This window comes from Channa argus, chromosome 9 (genome assembly GCF_033026475.1).
Source record: "Channa argus isolate prfri chromosome 9, Channa argus male v1.0, whole genome shotgun sequence".
NCBI lineage: Eukaryota > Metazoa > Chordata > Actinopteri > Anabantiformes > Channidae > Channa > Channa argus.
Window position 1 is genome coordinate 10,534,391 of NC_090205.1, and position 17,793 is coordinate 10,552,183.

The 17,793-nt window shown below is 38.9% G+C and overlaps 3 protein-coding genes across 19 annotated transcripts in view; 2 read left to right on the forward strand and 1 right to left on the reverse strand.

Moving 5' to 3' along the window:
• Positions 1 to 684: 684 nt before the first annotated feature.
• commd6 (COMM domain containing 6) lies at positions 685 to 4,142 on the reverse strand. Of its 2 annotated transcripts, XM_067515178.1 has the most exons (7): positions 3,909 to 4,138; positions 2,752 to 2,810; positions 2,305 to 2,370; positions 2,130 to 2,206; positions 1,817 to 1,985; positions 1,543 to 1,695; positions 685 to 1,430 (listed from the first exon to the last, which is right to left on the reverse strand). In XM_067515178.1, exons 1-7 carry the CDS (start codon positions 3,931 to 3,933, stop codon positions 1,380 to 1,382), a joined length of 600 nt encoding a protein of 199 aa, XP_067371279.1. In that variant the 5' UTR covers positions 3,934 to 4,138; the 3' UTR covers positions 685 to 1,379. The 2 variants fall into 2 exon arrangements, with proteins under 2 accessions (XP_067371279.1, XP_067371280.1); XM_067515179.1 differs by lacking the exon at positions 2,305 to 2,370 and having other exon boundaries at positions 3,909 to 4,142.
• Positions 4,143 to 5,924: 1,782 nt separating this feature from the next.
• On the forward strand, positions 5,925 to 11,121 carry uchl3 (ubiquitin carboxyl-terminal esterase L3 (ubiquitin thiolesterase)). The gene is made up of 9 exons (XM_067515177.1): positions 5,925 to 6,073; positions 6,249 to 6,260; positions 8,700 to 8,828; positions 8,993 to 9,149; positions 9,247 to 9,332; positions 9,651 to 9,698; positions 9,854 to 9,929; positions 10,071 to 10,129; positions 10,234 to 11,121. Exons 1-9 carry the CDS (start codon positions 6,032 to 6,034, stop codon positions 10,321 to 10,323), a joined length of 699 nt encoding a protein of 232 aa, XP_067371278.1. The 5' UTR covers positions 5,925 to 6,031; the 3' UTR covers positions 10,324 to 11,121.
• Positions 11,122 to 12,481: 1,360 nt separating this feature from the next.
• The window catches only part of lmo7a (LIM domain 7a), a 43,591-nt gene continuing 38,279 nt past the window's right edge, over positions 12,482 to 17,793 (forward strand). For 7 of the 16 annotated variants that reach the window (XM_067515149.1, XM_067515150.1, XM_067515151.1 and 4 more), the window contains exons 1-2: positions 12,484 to 12,714; positions 12,901 to 13,037. In XM_067515149.1, the coding sequence (XP_067371250.1) occupies positions 12,969 to 13,037 (69 nt within the window). In that variant the 5' untranslated portion in view covers positions 12,484 to 12,714; positions 12,901 to 12,968. Of the gene's footprint in view, positions 12,715 to 12,803; positions 13,038 to 17,793 lie in introns of those variants that run through there. The other 9 variants (XM_067515139.1, XM_067515145.1, XM_067515141.1 and 6 more) reach the window with 3 other exon arrangements.

The following is a 17,793-nucleotide window of genomic DNA, read 5'->3' on the forward strand; positions in this document are numbered from 1 at the left end:
TCTTCCACAACGCCTTGGGGGAGGAGTGGCTGCGCGCATAGGCAACCCGCCCAACCAGCCCATGTGCTTGGGGAGTGGGCGGCGCCGCTGCGTGAGACGTGCAGGACGGGGCTCCACCTTTCCCCACTGTGCACAAGGACGAGAAAGCTCTTCCATGGTAGTGCTCCTTAATACATTCATGGTAGAAAAGCGTTTGCTATTCCCCATGTCACACACAATCCGGGTCCATAACTGCGCGGGCTGTGCGTCTGCATGGCAACTGCCTTCACCAGGTAGTGGTTCACAAGCAGATTGTGCTGACTCTACTTTGGGGCAGCTGTAATCACATCTGATATGCTTCATGCATTAGAGAAGCTCTCATCTACCAGTGCCATAATTCCAAGCACTCCACCTAACCCCAAAATAGCAGCTGTGCGATATATAACCTCATCACTGAGGCAATAGCTACAAGGCAGTGTAGCCTACCAAACTCCACACCAGTGTTAGGGACTATGAGCACACATGCAGAGGAATTAAATATTGGAGGCCAGGCCATCGACTATACACACACTGCCCATCTGATTAAATCATAACTTTTCTTGAGACCTTTTCTTTGTGTGCTGAAACTGCATTGGTGTGAACGTGGATATTAATATTTATATCTTAGATATATGAAAGCAATGTCCTCTTTAAAATGGCCCAAAACGTGGTCAGAATAGTTTATTTTAGCAGTCTACATAAAAAGAACAGACGAGAAACAGTAATCCTTATTCAGTTTAGCTGATTTAACATGTTTTTGCATAATTGCATAAGTCCATTTGCTCTGAGATGTGAAATCAGTATACAATAACCATGCAATGAAAGTTTAAATTAGTTATTTAATGCATTGCATCCAAGCGAGGATGGACTTAAGTTGAAAAAGGACAAAGGCCTGCTCAGAACCAAACCGTATGCATTTTACAGAGAAGATAGAGTTTTTATAAATAAGACTTAACAGAAAGTTTAAAGCATGAGGATCATTCGTATAGCACAAAATCTGTACTGCAAAGTATATTTAGTCATTATCTTAACCATTTCACTGTATAGCAAAGAAGGAATCTCTTACCTTAGATTAAAATATAGCAACAAGTAGCAGTTGTTTTCCTAGTGGATATGTATTATGAGCACAAAGCCGGAGGCAAACGGAAGTTTAGTGCAAAATGATTAACATAAACTGATATACCTAAAATACCTCAAATGTAATTCTTGATACCAAAAAATCTAAATTTAATTTAGGAGTTTATGCAATCTGTCAAACATAGAAAGTGAAATGTCAACAACTGATATTGGCAGTAACATTTTAGGCCAGCCAGCAGAAAAAGCTGGTTGTGAAACGTTGTTTGCTAGATGTGCTTGGTCCATCATACAGTCTCCATAACAGCTGCCATCTCCTTGAACTGCTTGTGAAAGTTCTGCATGGGACCAAAAAAAAAAAAGAAAAGAAAAAACAAAAAGGACATTTCATAATCAAGCCAGTAGTAAAATTACACAAGAAATGGGACATTCACACTGACGAATACAGACCTGAAACTGTGCAATGGTCATCTCCAAAGACCTCTGTAAGATTTGTCCAGAAGGCTCAACAATCTTCAGCAGCAGACACACATACGGGGAGTTGAGAGATCGGCAAGTGTCCGAGCTCACAGCCATGCCAAGTTTCCACTGCATTTCCACTAACTAGAAAGTGCAGCAGAGCAAAACACAAGGTGCATTTTATCAGCACAGGAAATAGATAAAATCATGTGTTCACATCATCAAAAAATATATGAATGCTTTATTGCATTCACCTCACACATACCTGACCGATGCTGAGCACAGCCTGGACGTCCTGCTGAGCATGGACTAATGCGCCATGTTCACTCCACAACCTGTGCAAGACCTGAAGGCAACCTTTGGGCCACTTGTTGCTGCCTTCTTCCAGCCATGATACAAGGTCATCTCCAGAGAGATTGCGCTTCCCAGCTGACCTGCAGCACAGAGGCTAATTATTACATTTGACAATACATCAACAGGCTTCTTTTTGTGTGTTTTAGTGATTTCGAATGCAAAATTTTGAAATAAAAAGGTGTGCATTGACCTGCATTCACAGAGAAATACTACACAAAAATTACCTGAATGTTAACAAGAGAAATCGGATAACATTATGCAGAGCTTCATGGTCAAGTCTGACTCCAGTTCTCTGCAATGTCTTTTCAGAAGAACAACAGAAAAACAAGTAATGAAAGAGGAACTCTGGAAGATGGGTCACTACAAGTTACAAAGAATTCTAAGGAGATACTGACTCACATCTGAAATTTCAGCTGAATCTACTCCTCTCGTCTGCCCTTGAAGATAAGTCAGAATGTGCTGACACTGCAAAGATTACAAGATTATTTGTTTTCAGAAATATAGTACTACCTCCATGGCGGCAAGTGTAGTGTATGGCTGCTAAAAGCACCACAGTGAAAACTACAACACTGCATTTAACATCCACACTGAGAGGTTTGCTCCACAACTTCACTTGCCTATAGAAAATCTGAAGTGAAAAGGCATGTTTGTTTAAATTCCAAAACTGTTGCATCAGATAGCCTGTGTCTGTGGTCATGAACTGAAAGAGTACAATAATAAGTACTTATAGATCATCCATTTACATAATAATCAAGAATTGTCCTGTTTGTTTCCTGGCATTTTAATTCACATGAAGTTTTTTGGCCTGCATGGGGATATAATCAACTGCTGATTAAAGATACTCACAACTTCAGCTAAGAGATCTGGAGAAAGCCTACAGATGGTCTCCACAATATTGCTGATGCCTGAAATAGACAGTGAAAAAATTAACTTATTCATACTTTTCTGAAGTCTTAATCACTGGTTTTAAAAATGCTGATTAGACACAAGCGTCTGTCTTGTACTTATTGCACTTCTTGGTCTGTTATCAAATGACAAGCCAAGCACATCAACTGCATGAGCATTTGTGATGTAAATGATCTCGTTAGAACAAAACAATTACACCCACACATATAATTATTAATATATAAATATGCAATAAATAGTCTAAAAAGTAATTACTGAACTTTATTTAGTAAACAAAAAAAGCATGATTTGTAATGAGCCATGTCATGTGTATTCCAGCTACTGAGTCAGCAGTTAAGGGGAAAATTAAGGGACACCTGATGAAACCTATGAAAGTAAACAATAAAATGGCCTTAAGTTTATTAGAAATTAAATATAAATTTCACAAATGTTAATCTATGGTAATATATTTAGCATTTCCTTGACAATCTGGACCTGATTCGAAAAGTTTAAGTGTTACGATTTTGGATCTGGACATGGTCCAAAGACTGCAACAGAAATTATTTTTATTTGAAAATAGGCTTGGATAGTGTTGAGTTTCTTTCTCTAATGTCTAAGAGATATTCATAACAATACCATAAAATGTTGCTCTGTAACAAAACTCAGCTTTCCCTTAACTTTCTCCTTCAGCAGCGAATCGGATGCCAACTTCAGCCTTGTCAATCACAATAGGCAATATTAAGAAACAGATGCACTTCACAACTGAAAATCTGCAGAAACCTTGTTAAGAACAGCACAGTTGATAAACGTGGAGCTGATTTGAACTCTTTCACGCACGTCTTACGCACAAGTGGTCAGTCCACAACAATACACAATCATTTAGCAGTTGGTTCTGTTTTGTATTAAGAATCTGCATCTGCAATCTCACCAACAGACTCACTAATGATGGCAAAGAGGAACTAACGTTAAGTCACAGTCACACATCGACACGGAAGGTGGCTCCAGCGTGTCTAGCTCCTGTGACCAACCAGAGATATAAACAGTTTTATTCTGCTGCAGTTTTTCTATTCTAGTGACACAATAATCTACTGAAAGAACTGGACATAAATGAAACCCACCACATGATTCCTCCCCAGCAGGCATCGTTCCTCTGTCAGGATGCAGGTGGCGAAGCGGTTCAAACCCTGGATATTTAAGATTTTTTAAATGGTAGTTTGTAATGTGTTAATATCTCCAAAAATAAGTTAGAGCGACTTTTTTGTGCAGACATTTATCGTCGAGTCGTCGATATTCTTCCTTTGGAAATATGTTAACCATCGTAACAGGGGCACACTGCCGCCTAGTGTATCGGAGGGGAATCATTTGTAAGGCTTTTGCGTGGTAGTTGGCTTTCATCTCCACTTTCTGCTTTAGAGTGATGACATTTATTTAGCAGTCTGAGAAAACTCACACAAATGAATTTGGTGCTGTCCTTTTATTCGTGACTTCAACATACATTGATGAGTAGGACTGGAGCATGGGTGGAACAGAGCATTGGTTTGTTGTGCTCAGGTTTAAGGTCTCAAAAGGCCAGAGGACCACTGGGCCACATCCTCTGTTTGGGCTGAGTGATAATATATTTTTTTAAAGGCACAGAGAATGACCGCCAAAAAAAAAAAAAAATCCCAAAAAGAGACATAAAATTACTGTTAAGGGACAAAACAAAACAACTTAAAAAAATAAAAAATGACAACAAAGATATAATAACAATCTCAAAGAGGCAAAAAACAAACAAACAACCATATGGACATGGCAAGTAAATATAAAGAGACCAAAAATGGTTGCAAAGAGACCAAAAAGACAATAAATAGGGAAATCACCGGGGGAAATCACCAGGGAATTCCTCTTTCCAACACTGCACTAAAGTTTAATTGTGACAAAAAAATAAATAAGACTATATTGCCAGCATCTCATGCTACTGAGAAACTGAAAACAAGCTGATTAAAGCATTTTGTACTTTCTTCTCTTTGCTGTCCTCAAGACAAGGCCGCCTTATCACAAACTGTAGGCCCAAAAAAGACCAAAACGTGACCTTCAGTGAACTGTGAATAACAGGATGAACCTAAATATATACTGTGCAATAGTGGTCTTAAGATTTTGAAAGAAGAAATTGAAGTGGCACCATCTCCTGCACAAGTACAGCAACTACAGTGAAGACAATAACTCACTAATCAGTTAATACCTGCTGCTTCCCGCAATTCCAGAGTCTCTTTCTTTTTACCAGAGTGAATGAACAGAATTAAAAATATAATTGTTCTTTATTATAATGTAAATTTAAAACAAAACAATTGACAAAAATGCCACCAGTTGTCCAGCTGGTTTTCCAACCAGTCATAAATTGACAAAATCATCCAATAAGTCCAGCTCTTAAAATGAGATTTCAAGGAAAAAAATGAATGTGAAAACAAGTATTTTTGCAAATGTTGAAGGCCTATATCATTTAGCACTAAACATGCAAGATACAATAAACAAAACACATGTTTGACTGGGGATTCTTTAAAATTGTGTCTCTAATTTTGGAAATACTATTTAAAAGGTAACTATACTGAAAATCTGGTGATAAAGCTACAAATTGCTTGTTTTTACTACCAACAGACCAAAAAACCCAAAGATGTTGAGTTTGCTGTAATGGTCAAATATTCATATTTGGTGGCAGTGGGTTTTATTATTTATTCAAATACACGGACTCATCAGCTAATTTCGTCTGTATAGTAGGAGAGGGGTCTGATCCTGTGTCACTGGGGTAATTAAAGTGACTTGGTACTGGTACTTGGTGACTTTCCAAAACGGACCAGAAACACCACAGTTACCAAACCAAATGAGAGATTTGGGCGAAGGAACAACCTCAGCCTGTGGTAGTCTTTGAAATACGCCCATTGACCTGGATTGGCCCACTGTTGGGGTGGTGCTGTAGGTATCACATTAAAATGTTACTCGCATTTCACACAAAAGCATGGCAAAACTATTAGGATAGTAATAACCTAAGTAAAATTTGTTTCAAAAAATATATATTATATATGTATTTGCGTCGTAAATTATTGGAAGTGGTAATTTTGTGAGTGTTTGCTCAAATAGCACCCCTACGTATTACCTAAACATCAAGGTGCACTTTCCAGACGCGGAAGCGATTACCAACTGTCAAACTTACAAACCAGTTTCAGCTCTCGGTTGAAAGGAAGTTTGCATCTGACGTTGCTTCAGAATGGACTGTCCACGCTGGTTGCCTCTGGAGTCAAATCCAGAAGTATGTATCGTTTGTATTCAAGCCGTGTTATTTTATCGAAGTCATTCATTCTCAAGCATGTGAGGACTAGCTAACTGGTGCTAGCCCTAAGCACAATCGCTGAAGCCGGTGCGAGTGTTTTGTTAAACTCAGCAGCATTTCACTAACCCTTTTTGTTTTTGTCTCTTTATTTCAGGTGATGACAAAGGTAAGTGTCTTCTTTTAAACGATTTCAAACCCAAATGGCCTTGAATAGTGTTGGACAAGTCGACGTGCAGACAAAAGGCCTAACGCTAAGTTAACGTATTGTACCCAGCAGCAATGCTAACTAGCGTTAACATTACATCCAGTTACGAAGTAATGTGCAAATTCTTTTTTTATATAATAAAACGACACAAGAAAGTAGCGTGAAGCTTTTGAAATACCCTTGAACAGAATGTATTGGCAGTAATCTGCTGCAGCTATAAGGCAAAGCCAATCACTGGTTGACAACACTAAATATATAAAACCCATTATATTTGCTAATGCAGGGATCCATGACATTAACAGCACGCACTAGATAAATTGGTAATTATATACTGTGCAGGGTCAAGGGATTTATTTCATTTAAATACTGTCAATTACATGAATAACATCTCGCCCAATGACTACTGGGATAGCCCCCCTATTAAATGGCAAACGATCAGTGCCATTAAATTAGGCACACTCAGCCTAATACAACAGAGCTGCAATAAATTCTAACTTCATGAAAGTTATACTGTCAACAAAACCTATGAAAGGCTGCTTATTGTATGGTCATTTTGGACAGTGTAGTTGTTGTGTTACACAAACAGGTGTTACACAAACAGGTGTTTGAGTGTTGGCCAGTTACTATAAATATCTCTTTGGAAAGCAGTTCTGCAACATGTCAAGCTACGTCTTTCAAAATTATCATAAAGGTAAAACACCTCCTACTGTTAAAAACAGAAAATTATCACAATTATGTATTGGGGATTTATGTGAGAAAAATTGTTTTAGGCTGCAATATGTTTTAGCTACAATAGGTGCATGCCCTAACTGGCAAAAGTGATAACACTGACAACACATAATCCAATAGTAGGTAACCAGGTGTTAATACATTTATGTAGAAATTATGGAAGTGCAAAACAAAGTGTTAACCATAGTTTTTCTTAAATTTTTACGTCAACATCACAAAGATTCTCCCTTGAAAGCATTAGAACAGTGAGGCCAATTCCTTTATTTTTGGTGTATACCGAAAACATTTGGGTTTGACATGAAAAGATGAATATGAGACAAGAGATTAACATTTCAGTTTTTATTTCCAGGTATTTACATCTGGATCAGATACACAGCTTAGAAGATAGGACCCAACCCACCCATTTTTCATGTGAGCAATAGTATTGGAAGAGAAAGACTTCAAATAGATTAACGTGAATAAGACTTCACATTTAGTTGCAAAACCTTTGCTTGCAATAACTTGCATCAAGCCTGTGACCCACTGACATTACCAAACTTTTGAATTGGTCTTTTGTGATGCTTTTTCAGGCTTCCACGGCAGCCTCTTTCAGTTGTGGTTTGTTAGTCTCAACTTTGGCAGGTATAATGCATGTTCTATATGGTTAAAGTCTGGAAATTGACTTGGCCAATCTAAAACCTTCCACTTCTTGCGCCTGATGAACTTCTTTATTGTTTTGGCTGTGTGTGCTACATGATGAAGGATCTCAATCAGTTTGATTGCATCTTTCTTTAAATTGGACGACAACTTGGAAGTCTACAGAAACATTTAATTTTGCTGCTGCCATCATGTGTTACATCATCAATGAAGATTAATGAGCCTGTCCCAGGAGAAGCCATGCAAGCCCGAGCCCATCTCTGTATGTTTTCGCAAATTCCAGCCTGGCCTTCCTATTCTTCTTGCTAATGAGTGGTTTGCATCTTCTGGTGTAGCCTCTTTACTTTTGTTCATGAAGTCTTCTGCGAACAGAAGATTGCGATACCTTCTCTCCTGCCCTCTGGAGTTTGTTGCTGATGTCACTAAGACTTGTTTTAGGGTCTCTCTTTACAGCTCTCACATCGTTTCTGTAATCAACTCCTGTTGTTTTCCTTGGTCTACCCATTAGAGATTTGTTACTTAGTACTACACCAGTAGTTTTTCATTTTCAGGAAATTCCAAATGGTCTTATATTTGGCCAATATTTGTGCAATGGCTCCGATTGATTTTCCGTCTTCATTAAGATTCACAATTGCTTGTTTTTAACCCACAGACAACTTTCTGGTTTTCATGTTGGTTACACCTATTAACTATAAATACAGTCTGAACAGGCGAAAACCAAAACCCAAATCCAAAACTGAGCGTAGACATTCAGCGCTAGCTATTGTTTGAATTATCAATGTCATAGGACCTGGGCAACAAAATACACCTTTTGCTAACGTGAAAAATGGGAGGGTTCAAACAAAAGGTGATATCTTCTGTGTATCCAATCCAGATGTAAATGCCTGGAAATAAAAGCTGAAATGTACTAGTCACATATTCCTCTTTTGGTGTCAAACCCAAATGTTTTCAGTCCAAAACACAAATAAAGGAATTGGCCTCACTTTTCCAATACTTTTAGAGGGGAGTGTGCAATTACTCTCAAATTTCGTGTAGTTTGTCACTTGTTTGGGAATGAAGCCAACCTGGCAATTTGGAGATGTATATGGATTGGATCCTGAGCTTCTGAGCTTGGTGCCAAGACCAGTGTGTGCTGTGCTACTCCTCTTCCCAGTGACGGAGAAGGTATTTTTCATTCATTCTTGCAACTTTTTTAGCATAATGTGTATTAAAGTGCTTGTTTAAGAAAAATGATACGAGGTCCTCACAGTGGATTTTTCAAATTCAATCATCTATAGATGCAACATTGTTCATGTAATGTTTTTTGTCCTCCATGTGAATCTGTCCAGTATGAGGCATTCAAGCAGGAAGAGGAAGAGAAACTCAAGGAGCAGCGACAGGAGGTCTCTCCTGATGTGTACTTCATTAAACAAACAATTGGCAATGCCTGTGGAACAATAGGGTTAATTCATGCACTGGCAAACAACCACACACAACTGGAATTTGGTGAGTGATTATTTATGTAGAGAAAAGAAAGTTTGATGTTTATCATAAGAACCACAATACCTTACATACCTTACTGTATGTTGTTCTTTCTCCACAGCGCCTGAGTCTGCCCTTAAGAGGTTTCTTGAACAAACCTCTAAAATGACTCCGGAGGAAAGAGCAATCTTTCTGGAAAAAGATGAGGTATGAAAACACGGACATGATGACATGTCTAGAGATGGTGAGACATGTAAAGGACAACACTAAAGTTAGGTTATTTTTGCCTACTTGTCAGAAGAGAGGGATTAAGGGTCCGTGCCTTCCTTGGGCATTTTATAACTTTTATTACTTTTATACATGTTATATGACCTAAGGCCAGTAGCGTTATCTTACAAATGGCAGAGATTGAGGGATGTGGTAAAAGCCGCAGAGCTATTGTGCAAAAAGTCTCTCATTTTTAAGAAGATGGTAATTTGAGAAGGAGTTTATTACAAGAAAAACTTTTTTTCCTTCTTATTTCAGAGTATACGTGTTACACATGAATCGAGTGCACAAGAGGGACAAACTGAGGTTTGTATAGGTTTTTGTTAATTTTTTTTTTTTTTTTTGGTTTTTACTTTGGACCAAGACAAAATCAAAACAAAGGTTTTTCTTTAAATTGTATTTCTTAATCTAAAGGCATGTATTGATCTCAGAACCTTGTGTTTATTCCTTGTCCGTTACAGGCCCCAAGCTTAGATGAGAAAGTCAATCTGCATTTTATAGCCTTTGTGAATGTCGGAGGACAGTTATATGAACTGGGTGAGAACCACACTTGAAAAACCATGTATAGATTTAGAAAACATGTAATTTAATTCCACATTTCGTGGTGACAGAACATAAATGCCATTGTCAATTTTAGCTTATTGAAACTTTCTGATAACTTTTGTTCCCCCTACCTAGATGGCCGGAAGCCTTTCCCTATTGTCCATGGAAAAACTTCACAAGATACGTTTCTTGAAGTAAGGCATCACAAAAGAAAAACAAAACTTAAAACAACAAGAACAGAAAAATACCTGTTTAAGCAATGTTAATTTTTTTTCTCCTGTGTTTGATTGCACGGCAGGATGCTGTAGAGGTTTGTAAGGTCTTCATGGCTCGTGACCCTCAAGAGGTTCGCTTCACCATCATTGCTCTCTCCAAAGAGTCGTGTTAAGGAAACACCTGGTACCTAGAGAAAACAATGAAAACATTACTGCCAAACATTCTCAAGTGCTGCGCTTATTGGGAATTTTTTTTCTTCTTTTCAAAACACTTAAGCAAGTTATGTGGGAAAAACGAAATATCAGGGATATCATTTTAAAGTAATCATCCACTTTTACAGCACTTACTACATGTTAGATTAAATTGTAAGGGAATGGGATTGCTGCTGTGCAATATTAAGTAAAGAAAAATCTTCCAGCTCCACGTACACTTACTCTGCACTTATGTGTGTTTACATGGTGTATTTAGCTTTCAAGTAAGAAGAAAAAAAATGCAACAAATTTCTCTATCTCTGAGGAAACCCTAGAAACAAAGGAGTCACTAATATTTACTGTATGTATTGATTTGCTTTTTGTTTGACCTGGTTAAAACTACCCAAGAAAAGGCTTTAATTTCAGCCATAGCTCTGAAAGAATCAGAGAGCCCTAATAACGCTGTATGCAGGGATGTTGTTATGATGAACTTTCAAAAAGCCCGTAAGCAGAGTCTACATCCATGTGGAATGTGCCTATGTTTTTCTAACAAGAATTAGAAATTCTGTAAAATGAAAGGCAAGTTTATTAAATTATTTATTTCACAGATCCCTAATTTGGCAAATATATTTTAGCTGTTGGAACAAATGCATTTTTTTTGTACTGCTGTGTAAATTCGAACTAGACTGGTCTATAATCAGATGTATGTACAGTACATGGAATTGGATATCCCAGGCCTATTAAAGCCTGAACGAGAAATTAAAAAATATTTAATTGTGGTTCTTTAGATTTTTAGAAATGACAAATAATAAAATCAGATGTAAGTGTGAAGACCTCTCCATTGGAAATGGAAAAAGCTATGGATTCCATTGCAATGCGGAAGCTGCTTTGAAAGTTGCATGCGATCTTTATTTTACTGTATCTAATGTTTGATAGTGTTCCAGTAATATACCAAATTCTTCTTTCATCTGCCTTAGGGAGTAAATTATATAAACCACGAAAAGTAATGCTTCCAAAAACTACATTCAGCCTCAAGATCATAAAATCAACATATTTAAATAAATAATCTCACTTTGAGTTGAAGGAGCACCAGACTTTTTCTGTAATATTTCAGTCTGAAAATCGGTGTAGCTGTTAGCATTACAATTTTTATTACTTAACATTAACAGATACAGGGTTACATTTGGCTTTCATTGTAAACAGGTTTTAATGAAGCCTGTGAAAGATAAAGGTCAAAACGGGCTGCAATAGGCTCTCAAACGGTTTGTCTACAGTCACATCATCATGCTGGAATAAGGAAACCCTAATAGAAGAAGAGTATGTGCTAGAAGGTTAACCTACTCGCCCTTTGTTTCCCCCATCATCAGCACCACTGTTCAAGGTGATCTAGCTGTGCTATTAAAATGCTCATAAATCCAAGTTATACAGAATAAAGAAAATATATAAAATTACTTATGACAAGAAGAATTTGTTTAACCAGATGTTCCTCAACAGTGGAGGGACCCCAATGGCTTTGCAGCCTGGTAAGCCCATAGACCATTTGTGAAGAAGGTGCTGGTCTAAATGTAAAATGAGGATGACATTCTCATTATTCTCACTAATGATCACGTATTTACTTATGTTTAAATCCAAATCCAACTGTGTCTTTTCTGCATTAAAAAGCCAAAAGTTTTGAGTACTTGTACTCTAAAAGCCGTATGTAAAACTACTTGCTTTTTTTTTCAGTAGAATTTTGTGCAACGCTTTTATAAATATATATTTGAGTGTACAAAGGTAGCTTGCTATAGTGTCATTGATCTGTTTGTGCATTGTGGGGTTTTTTTTTTTTTTTTGGCTCCTTAAGACTGGTTTAAGCACAGCAGCCAACTAGAGGAAGTGTATTTTTTCTCTCACCTTTCCTCTTACAAACGGACCAAACCACCGCTTGGTGGCGTTGCAGGAAAGAGATTTGTTGTGAAGAGGGGACCTGAGTTTCCCCCGTGAAGTCAAACTTTGAGACATTAATATGTTTGTACTGAGGAGAGCGCACACGAAGTTCTCCTGAGATCTCAGAGTACTTTGTTGGTGGGTGTTATTCGGTGTAGACTTACACTGTGCAGGCAGCAGTGAAAACCTGCCATCAATATCGGGTGGGTGGGGGGGAAACAGCCAGCTGAAAGTTTGTGTTCACCTGGAAGCTCCTCCAAGACCCGTGGATGATCTCGGACCCCACTTTGTGGAAACCCCCCTGTCACAGCTACCAGTTTGGTGAAACTAGAATCCTGTCAGACCAGGTGAACCCAGGTCGACTTGAATCGCTGCGTGAAGGCGGAGGAGACGCAGTGGAGTGCGAAAACAGACAGAAACCGCAGGTGTGTCGGATGTAAGAACTGGTAAGCGAATCGCGGTGATGACACGGGGATGTTTCAGTGTTACACCTTACATTCACTGAAAGGGGAGCTGCCTGAAATTAACAATAGCAGGCATATTTGATGAATGAGTAGTTAGTGTAAAGTTCACCTGTGCTCTGCCTTCTAAGAGCGTGGACCTGATTTTTGTCGCTGGATTCTTCATTGCAGCTCACCAGGGAAGCATTTGGTCCGCCGGTGCAGCTCGAATAGGTTTTTTTTTTCTGTACGTGTGTGTGATGGAGTGGCGTGAACCGTCCTCTGTCAGCTGCGACGAAGCCTATGTGGAGGCGCAGAGATGGATTGAGGTAAGTTAACACAGGAAAAAGTTGATGACCCCGTTTATGTCACATGCGACACCGCCAACTGCTAAAGAACGTCTAAAGATTCATGTGTTTTTTTTTTAATGGTCTTTATATGAGTGTTCTTGGCTTCTCGGGGTTTACATGAGACATCCTTTTAAAAGTATATCAGCTGTAGCTGACTTTTAAATTCCAATACCTGTGTGAGAGCTAAAAGCTGATCAGGTTTGACCTGATGCTCCGGATAATTGCTGCTTAGGCCTGTATGCATGCACCCAAGATCTCAGGTTTCAGGTGAGATCAATCTTCTCTTCCACTTGTGTTTGGGACCTTTATCTTCTTTGTTGCTCTATGGGAACACTGGCACATGTCTTTGTCCCCATTAATCATTATTGTTTGCTGCTTGATTTTAGATCTTGCCTGGGGGGGTTAAGGCTCCAGTTGCAACAATTAGAAACAGTCGGAAAACCAATGGAAAAATCCAGGTTATTGTACTACACTCTTAACTCGTAGCACAGATGGATGCAGTTTTATTAAATAAATTGAATGTAGTTTATGGCACTTGAAGTAAAATTAACTACTAAGCCAAATTGGCTAGTAATTATTAATTTAGATGCCAGTTTTTTGTTTTGTTTTTGTCAATTTGGCTTATCTCGAGAGTTCAGGGTCGCCACAGCAGATCATTGTCCGCATGTTGATTTGGCAGTTTTTATGCCGGATGCCCTTCCTGACGCAACCCTCCCGAATTTCTACCGGGCTTGGATCGTCACTGCACAGCTGGGGATGGGAAAGGGCTCTTGAAGGTTCATTGTTGTGCCCAGAGACACTTTGACATATAGCAGGGACCGGGGATCGAACCACTGACCATTTTGTCCATGTCCTCTCTTTACCAACTGAGTTACAGCCAGTGGATGCCAGTTCCTGATCAAAAAAAAATAAAAAATAAAAAAGCAGCAGTATGATGTGTGGAAACTGTTTAATGGCATGGAAATTATATAGAGGTTTCAATAAATCACTGATTCAATGAGGCAAAAAAAGCAATTTCATGGTCATAATGTTCTCTCCCTTTCCAAGTGCAGTAATCAAAATGCAAACCCAAAACAGCAATCTATAAGCTCTTACAATAATAGACCCTTTGTATTTCCAAAATGTCAACTTATCAAAAGTTTCCATCCAACCTGCAGCAAGACCCTCATTCTTTTATTTCTTTTTACACGCGGGTAAAATTATGTTTTCCCATCTTGCAAATTCTCTTCCCAGCAGGGTGGTGGGGAGCTGCTACGAGGCTCTAACTAAACAAATATTGTTCTAATTTCATGAGGGGTGAATCTGAATGCTTTCGATGTGACATCAGTGTTTCTCACACTTGCACACTGGCCCATTGTAGTGGCTTAACTCGTGGGCTTTACGGAATAATCTCAGACAGTGGCAGTAAGCTGAACAAGTCAAATAGGTAAAGGTAACAGACACAGGGCTGTATGTGAGCACTGATGTAGATGAAATACAAAAGTGACCAGAGAGCAATTTCTGGCGCAAGGCTTTGAGTTTCCTCTCAAAGCCAAGGTTTTGAGGGTTTTGGATTCTGCGGCTGAATGATTAACAAGCTGCTTGTCTTCACAGCACTTTTCAAGAGAGGCATGTGTGCATGGCAAGGTTGGTGGTGGTGTTAAAAACTAGACTAAATGGTCTGGAGCCTGTCACATGGACACATTCCTGCATTAGCTGCCATGGCTATGCACATAACCCCCTCAGCGCTGGCCGGCTGTCGGCACAGGGCACCGTGTCCTACAAACACAGTGCCTGGCCAAATAATAGAGGTCCTTGTTAATTGAATAGAAAGGCTTCAAGTGTGAGTGTTATGACAATCAAGAACAATTGGCTGTGTTTATGCAAGCAACCGGTCAGAAGACCATGCATGTGGCATCTGTACACACAAACAGTCGGCTATGAATAATAACAAAGTTGAGTTTAAGAGTTTATTTGTTAGATTTTGAGGCACCTGTTTCCGTGCTTTGTAAGCTTTCACTGATAGTGTTTTAAGAAAGGGATACGTTGTTATATTAATAAACAGCAAGGGTCAAACCCATCGTGCCAGTTTTTCCGTTTAGGTTGCGTTGGGCAGGAATTTGTTTTGTCAGACTGACGGCCGCGCACTTAGGTGTTGCCCAGAATTCTTAGAATACCTCCTTAAACAGGTTTATATGGAACTTCTCTACAGCCATCGATCCGTTTGAGGGTCACGTCACAATCTGTGTAAGATTTCAGCCCTAGTTTTGATTTTACTCCCCTGTGCTTGTGTGTGTGACTGGTTGAAAAGGAACATATCGTGTTGCTGACTCACTCTGGAGAACAGCAGCCTATCAAAGGTAACACAATCCTGTAGACGTTTTGTTATACTCTTTTGCTGCTGTCATGTAACACTGGGACAATCACGCTTCCTCCTTCTTGTCAAATATGTTGTTGAGGAAACAATGTAATATAATACTCAAATGCTATTTTTGTTCATTGATATTGCACATGTATGGATTTAGGGCAGCAACGTTATTTTCATTGCTATAAAATTTCCCGATTTATTATGTAAAATTTGCTCAACAGCCTTTGTCTATTAAATGTAATATACTAACATAAACCTTTAGGGTGACATCTTGAATTAAGTGATTGTTCCAGCATTTCTTAGTGTCATTATAATGACTGTAGTGTTATGACATGTGTCTCGCAGTCTTTTGTTCTACCCCAATACACAGTGCAATGTAGTTTGGGATGTTTACCACTTTAGAAAATGAATTTTTTAAAAAATTCAACTCTAACACCTCTTTCTACTCTGGTTGAAATCGTAGTCTGCATGGCTAGAGTCCACGATGGGAATGAGAAAAAATATGCTCTTATCACCTCAGTTAAACAACGCTATGATAAAAAGCTGTTTAAAGGGAAAAAAAACAAAAAGAAAACAGATTTCTGTCCATAACTTCTCATTCTTTCTCATTCATTCTTTCTCATCCTCTTCCATAATTTATCTTGCTGTTATTTTTCATACTGGAGGCTGGACCGACCTTTAGTCAAGTTACTGTAGTCTGGGTTTTCTTTGACTGACACTTAAAGAGATCTTAGATTATTTAGAGAGTGAGCTGCATGGATTTGAAGGTGCTCATGTGAAACACACAAGAAGCCATTCACTTATTCACTTGCAGTTAAAAGTTTAGGTCTGATGTGTTGATGGTGCTGATGCTAATGGATTCACTAGTGGTATGTTTTTCTTAAGTCTGAACACTGAAATATTTGGATAATGTCCCTGCTGCCCTACGCTGACCTAAACCCCTGTTCTCTGTGGAAGGAACAAAGGATTTTAGGAACAATTAGTATGGGGGTGGGCTGCATCCGCACAAACCTTGAATACTGATTTGCCTCAGTGCCCTGCATGAATAAACAATAGCTGTGGTCACAGACCCAGAGACTCACAGATCACACGAATGTGTGTGTTCTAACAAGACACCATTCCTGCTTCTATGCAAATATAATAACTGATTTCACACATTGAAGTCCAGTAGTCACATTCCTATGTTTTAATGTTGGGGAAGTCATCATGGGACTCAACATGTACAGCAGCAAATTCTTGAGGGGAGAGAGGGTGGGTTTGCAGGAAGGCAAGCTGTTTTTGAAACCTCTGCTCCTGCCTTAAATCTCCCTGTGGAATCAAAGTAGCGGTATGTTGGTGCAGATTAGAGTCGTTATCCCACAAGGCAGGTTAAAGAGGAGAGAGAGAGAGAGAGAGAGAGAGAAAGAGAGGAGGGGGGGGCACACAGCAGGCTGAATCTGAGGGGAGTTAATACCTTTAATGATGATGACAGAGACGGGAAAAGTATTCTATTACACACAGCTTAGAGCCACAGTGGGCCCCACCTTCCACACATGGACTTGGAGATAATATCTTAATTAACCCATTCACTCTGTGTAGCTGGTGTAACTATGATAAGAAAACATCAAAGCATCAAACCCCTGTTTGAACAGTCTCAAAGAATCAGGCTTACTCCACTCTTTCACTTGTTTTTTTGCATGTATGTGTATCCCAGCTGCTGCACCTCCCTTATCTAGAACAGCAGGGGTCAGGATTTCAGGTACCAACTGCAGCTTTTGACTGATTATACACTGCACAGTAAAGTTTGTTTTCTTTGTGTGTGTGTGTGTCTGTGTGTCTCTGGTTATGATTGTGTTTTTGTCAGTGAGGGAGGAGTAGGCCTCAGCATGTTTCTCAACAATACTGAAAGTCTGCAGACGTCTATGTCAGAACCTTTATTCATCTCCCAGAACATGATCTAATTCTCTTGGAATGATGAGTATTCAAGGTCTTGGACATTTCAGGTTTCTCAGGGTGTGTTCTGAGGTGTGCTTTATTTTCGTATGATTGCACCGTAGTGTATATAGTACACAAGTAGGTACTTGCTGTCAGTTTATTGTTAACTCTTGTCCTCCTCTAAATGATGCCCTGTGTTCAGCTGTGCCACCATTATCCCAGCTTTTGTTCCTTTTGAAGATAAAAGTATAAAAGCCTTAAACCAAGGCACATGTGAACAATTTGGTTGGTACAACCTGTCAAACTTGTTTTGCTTTCTGTATGAGTGCATGCATTTATGAATTTCTGTTGATACCAGCTGTCCTACTTTACCACATTCTTGCAGTTATATGATATATGCATATCTGTTTGCCCTTGTGTTAGTTATATAAATGAATAAAGTTCCATACAGACTTAAAATCTAACACAATAGAA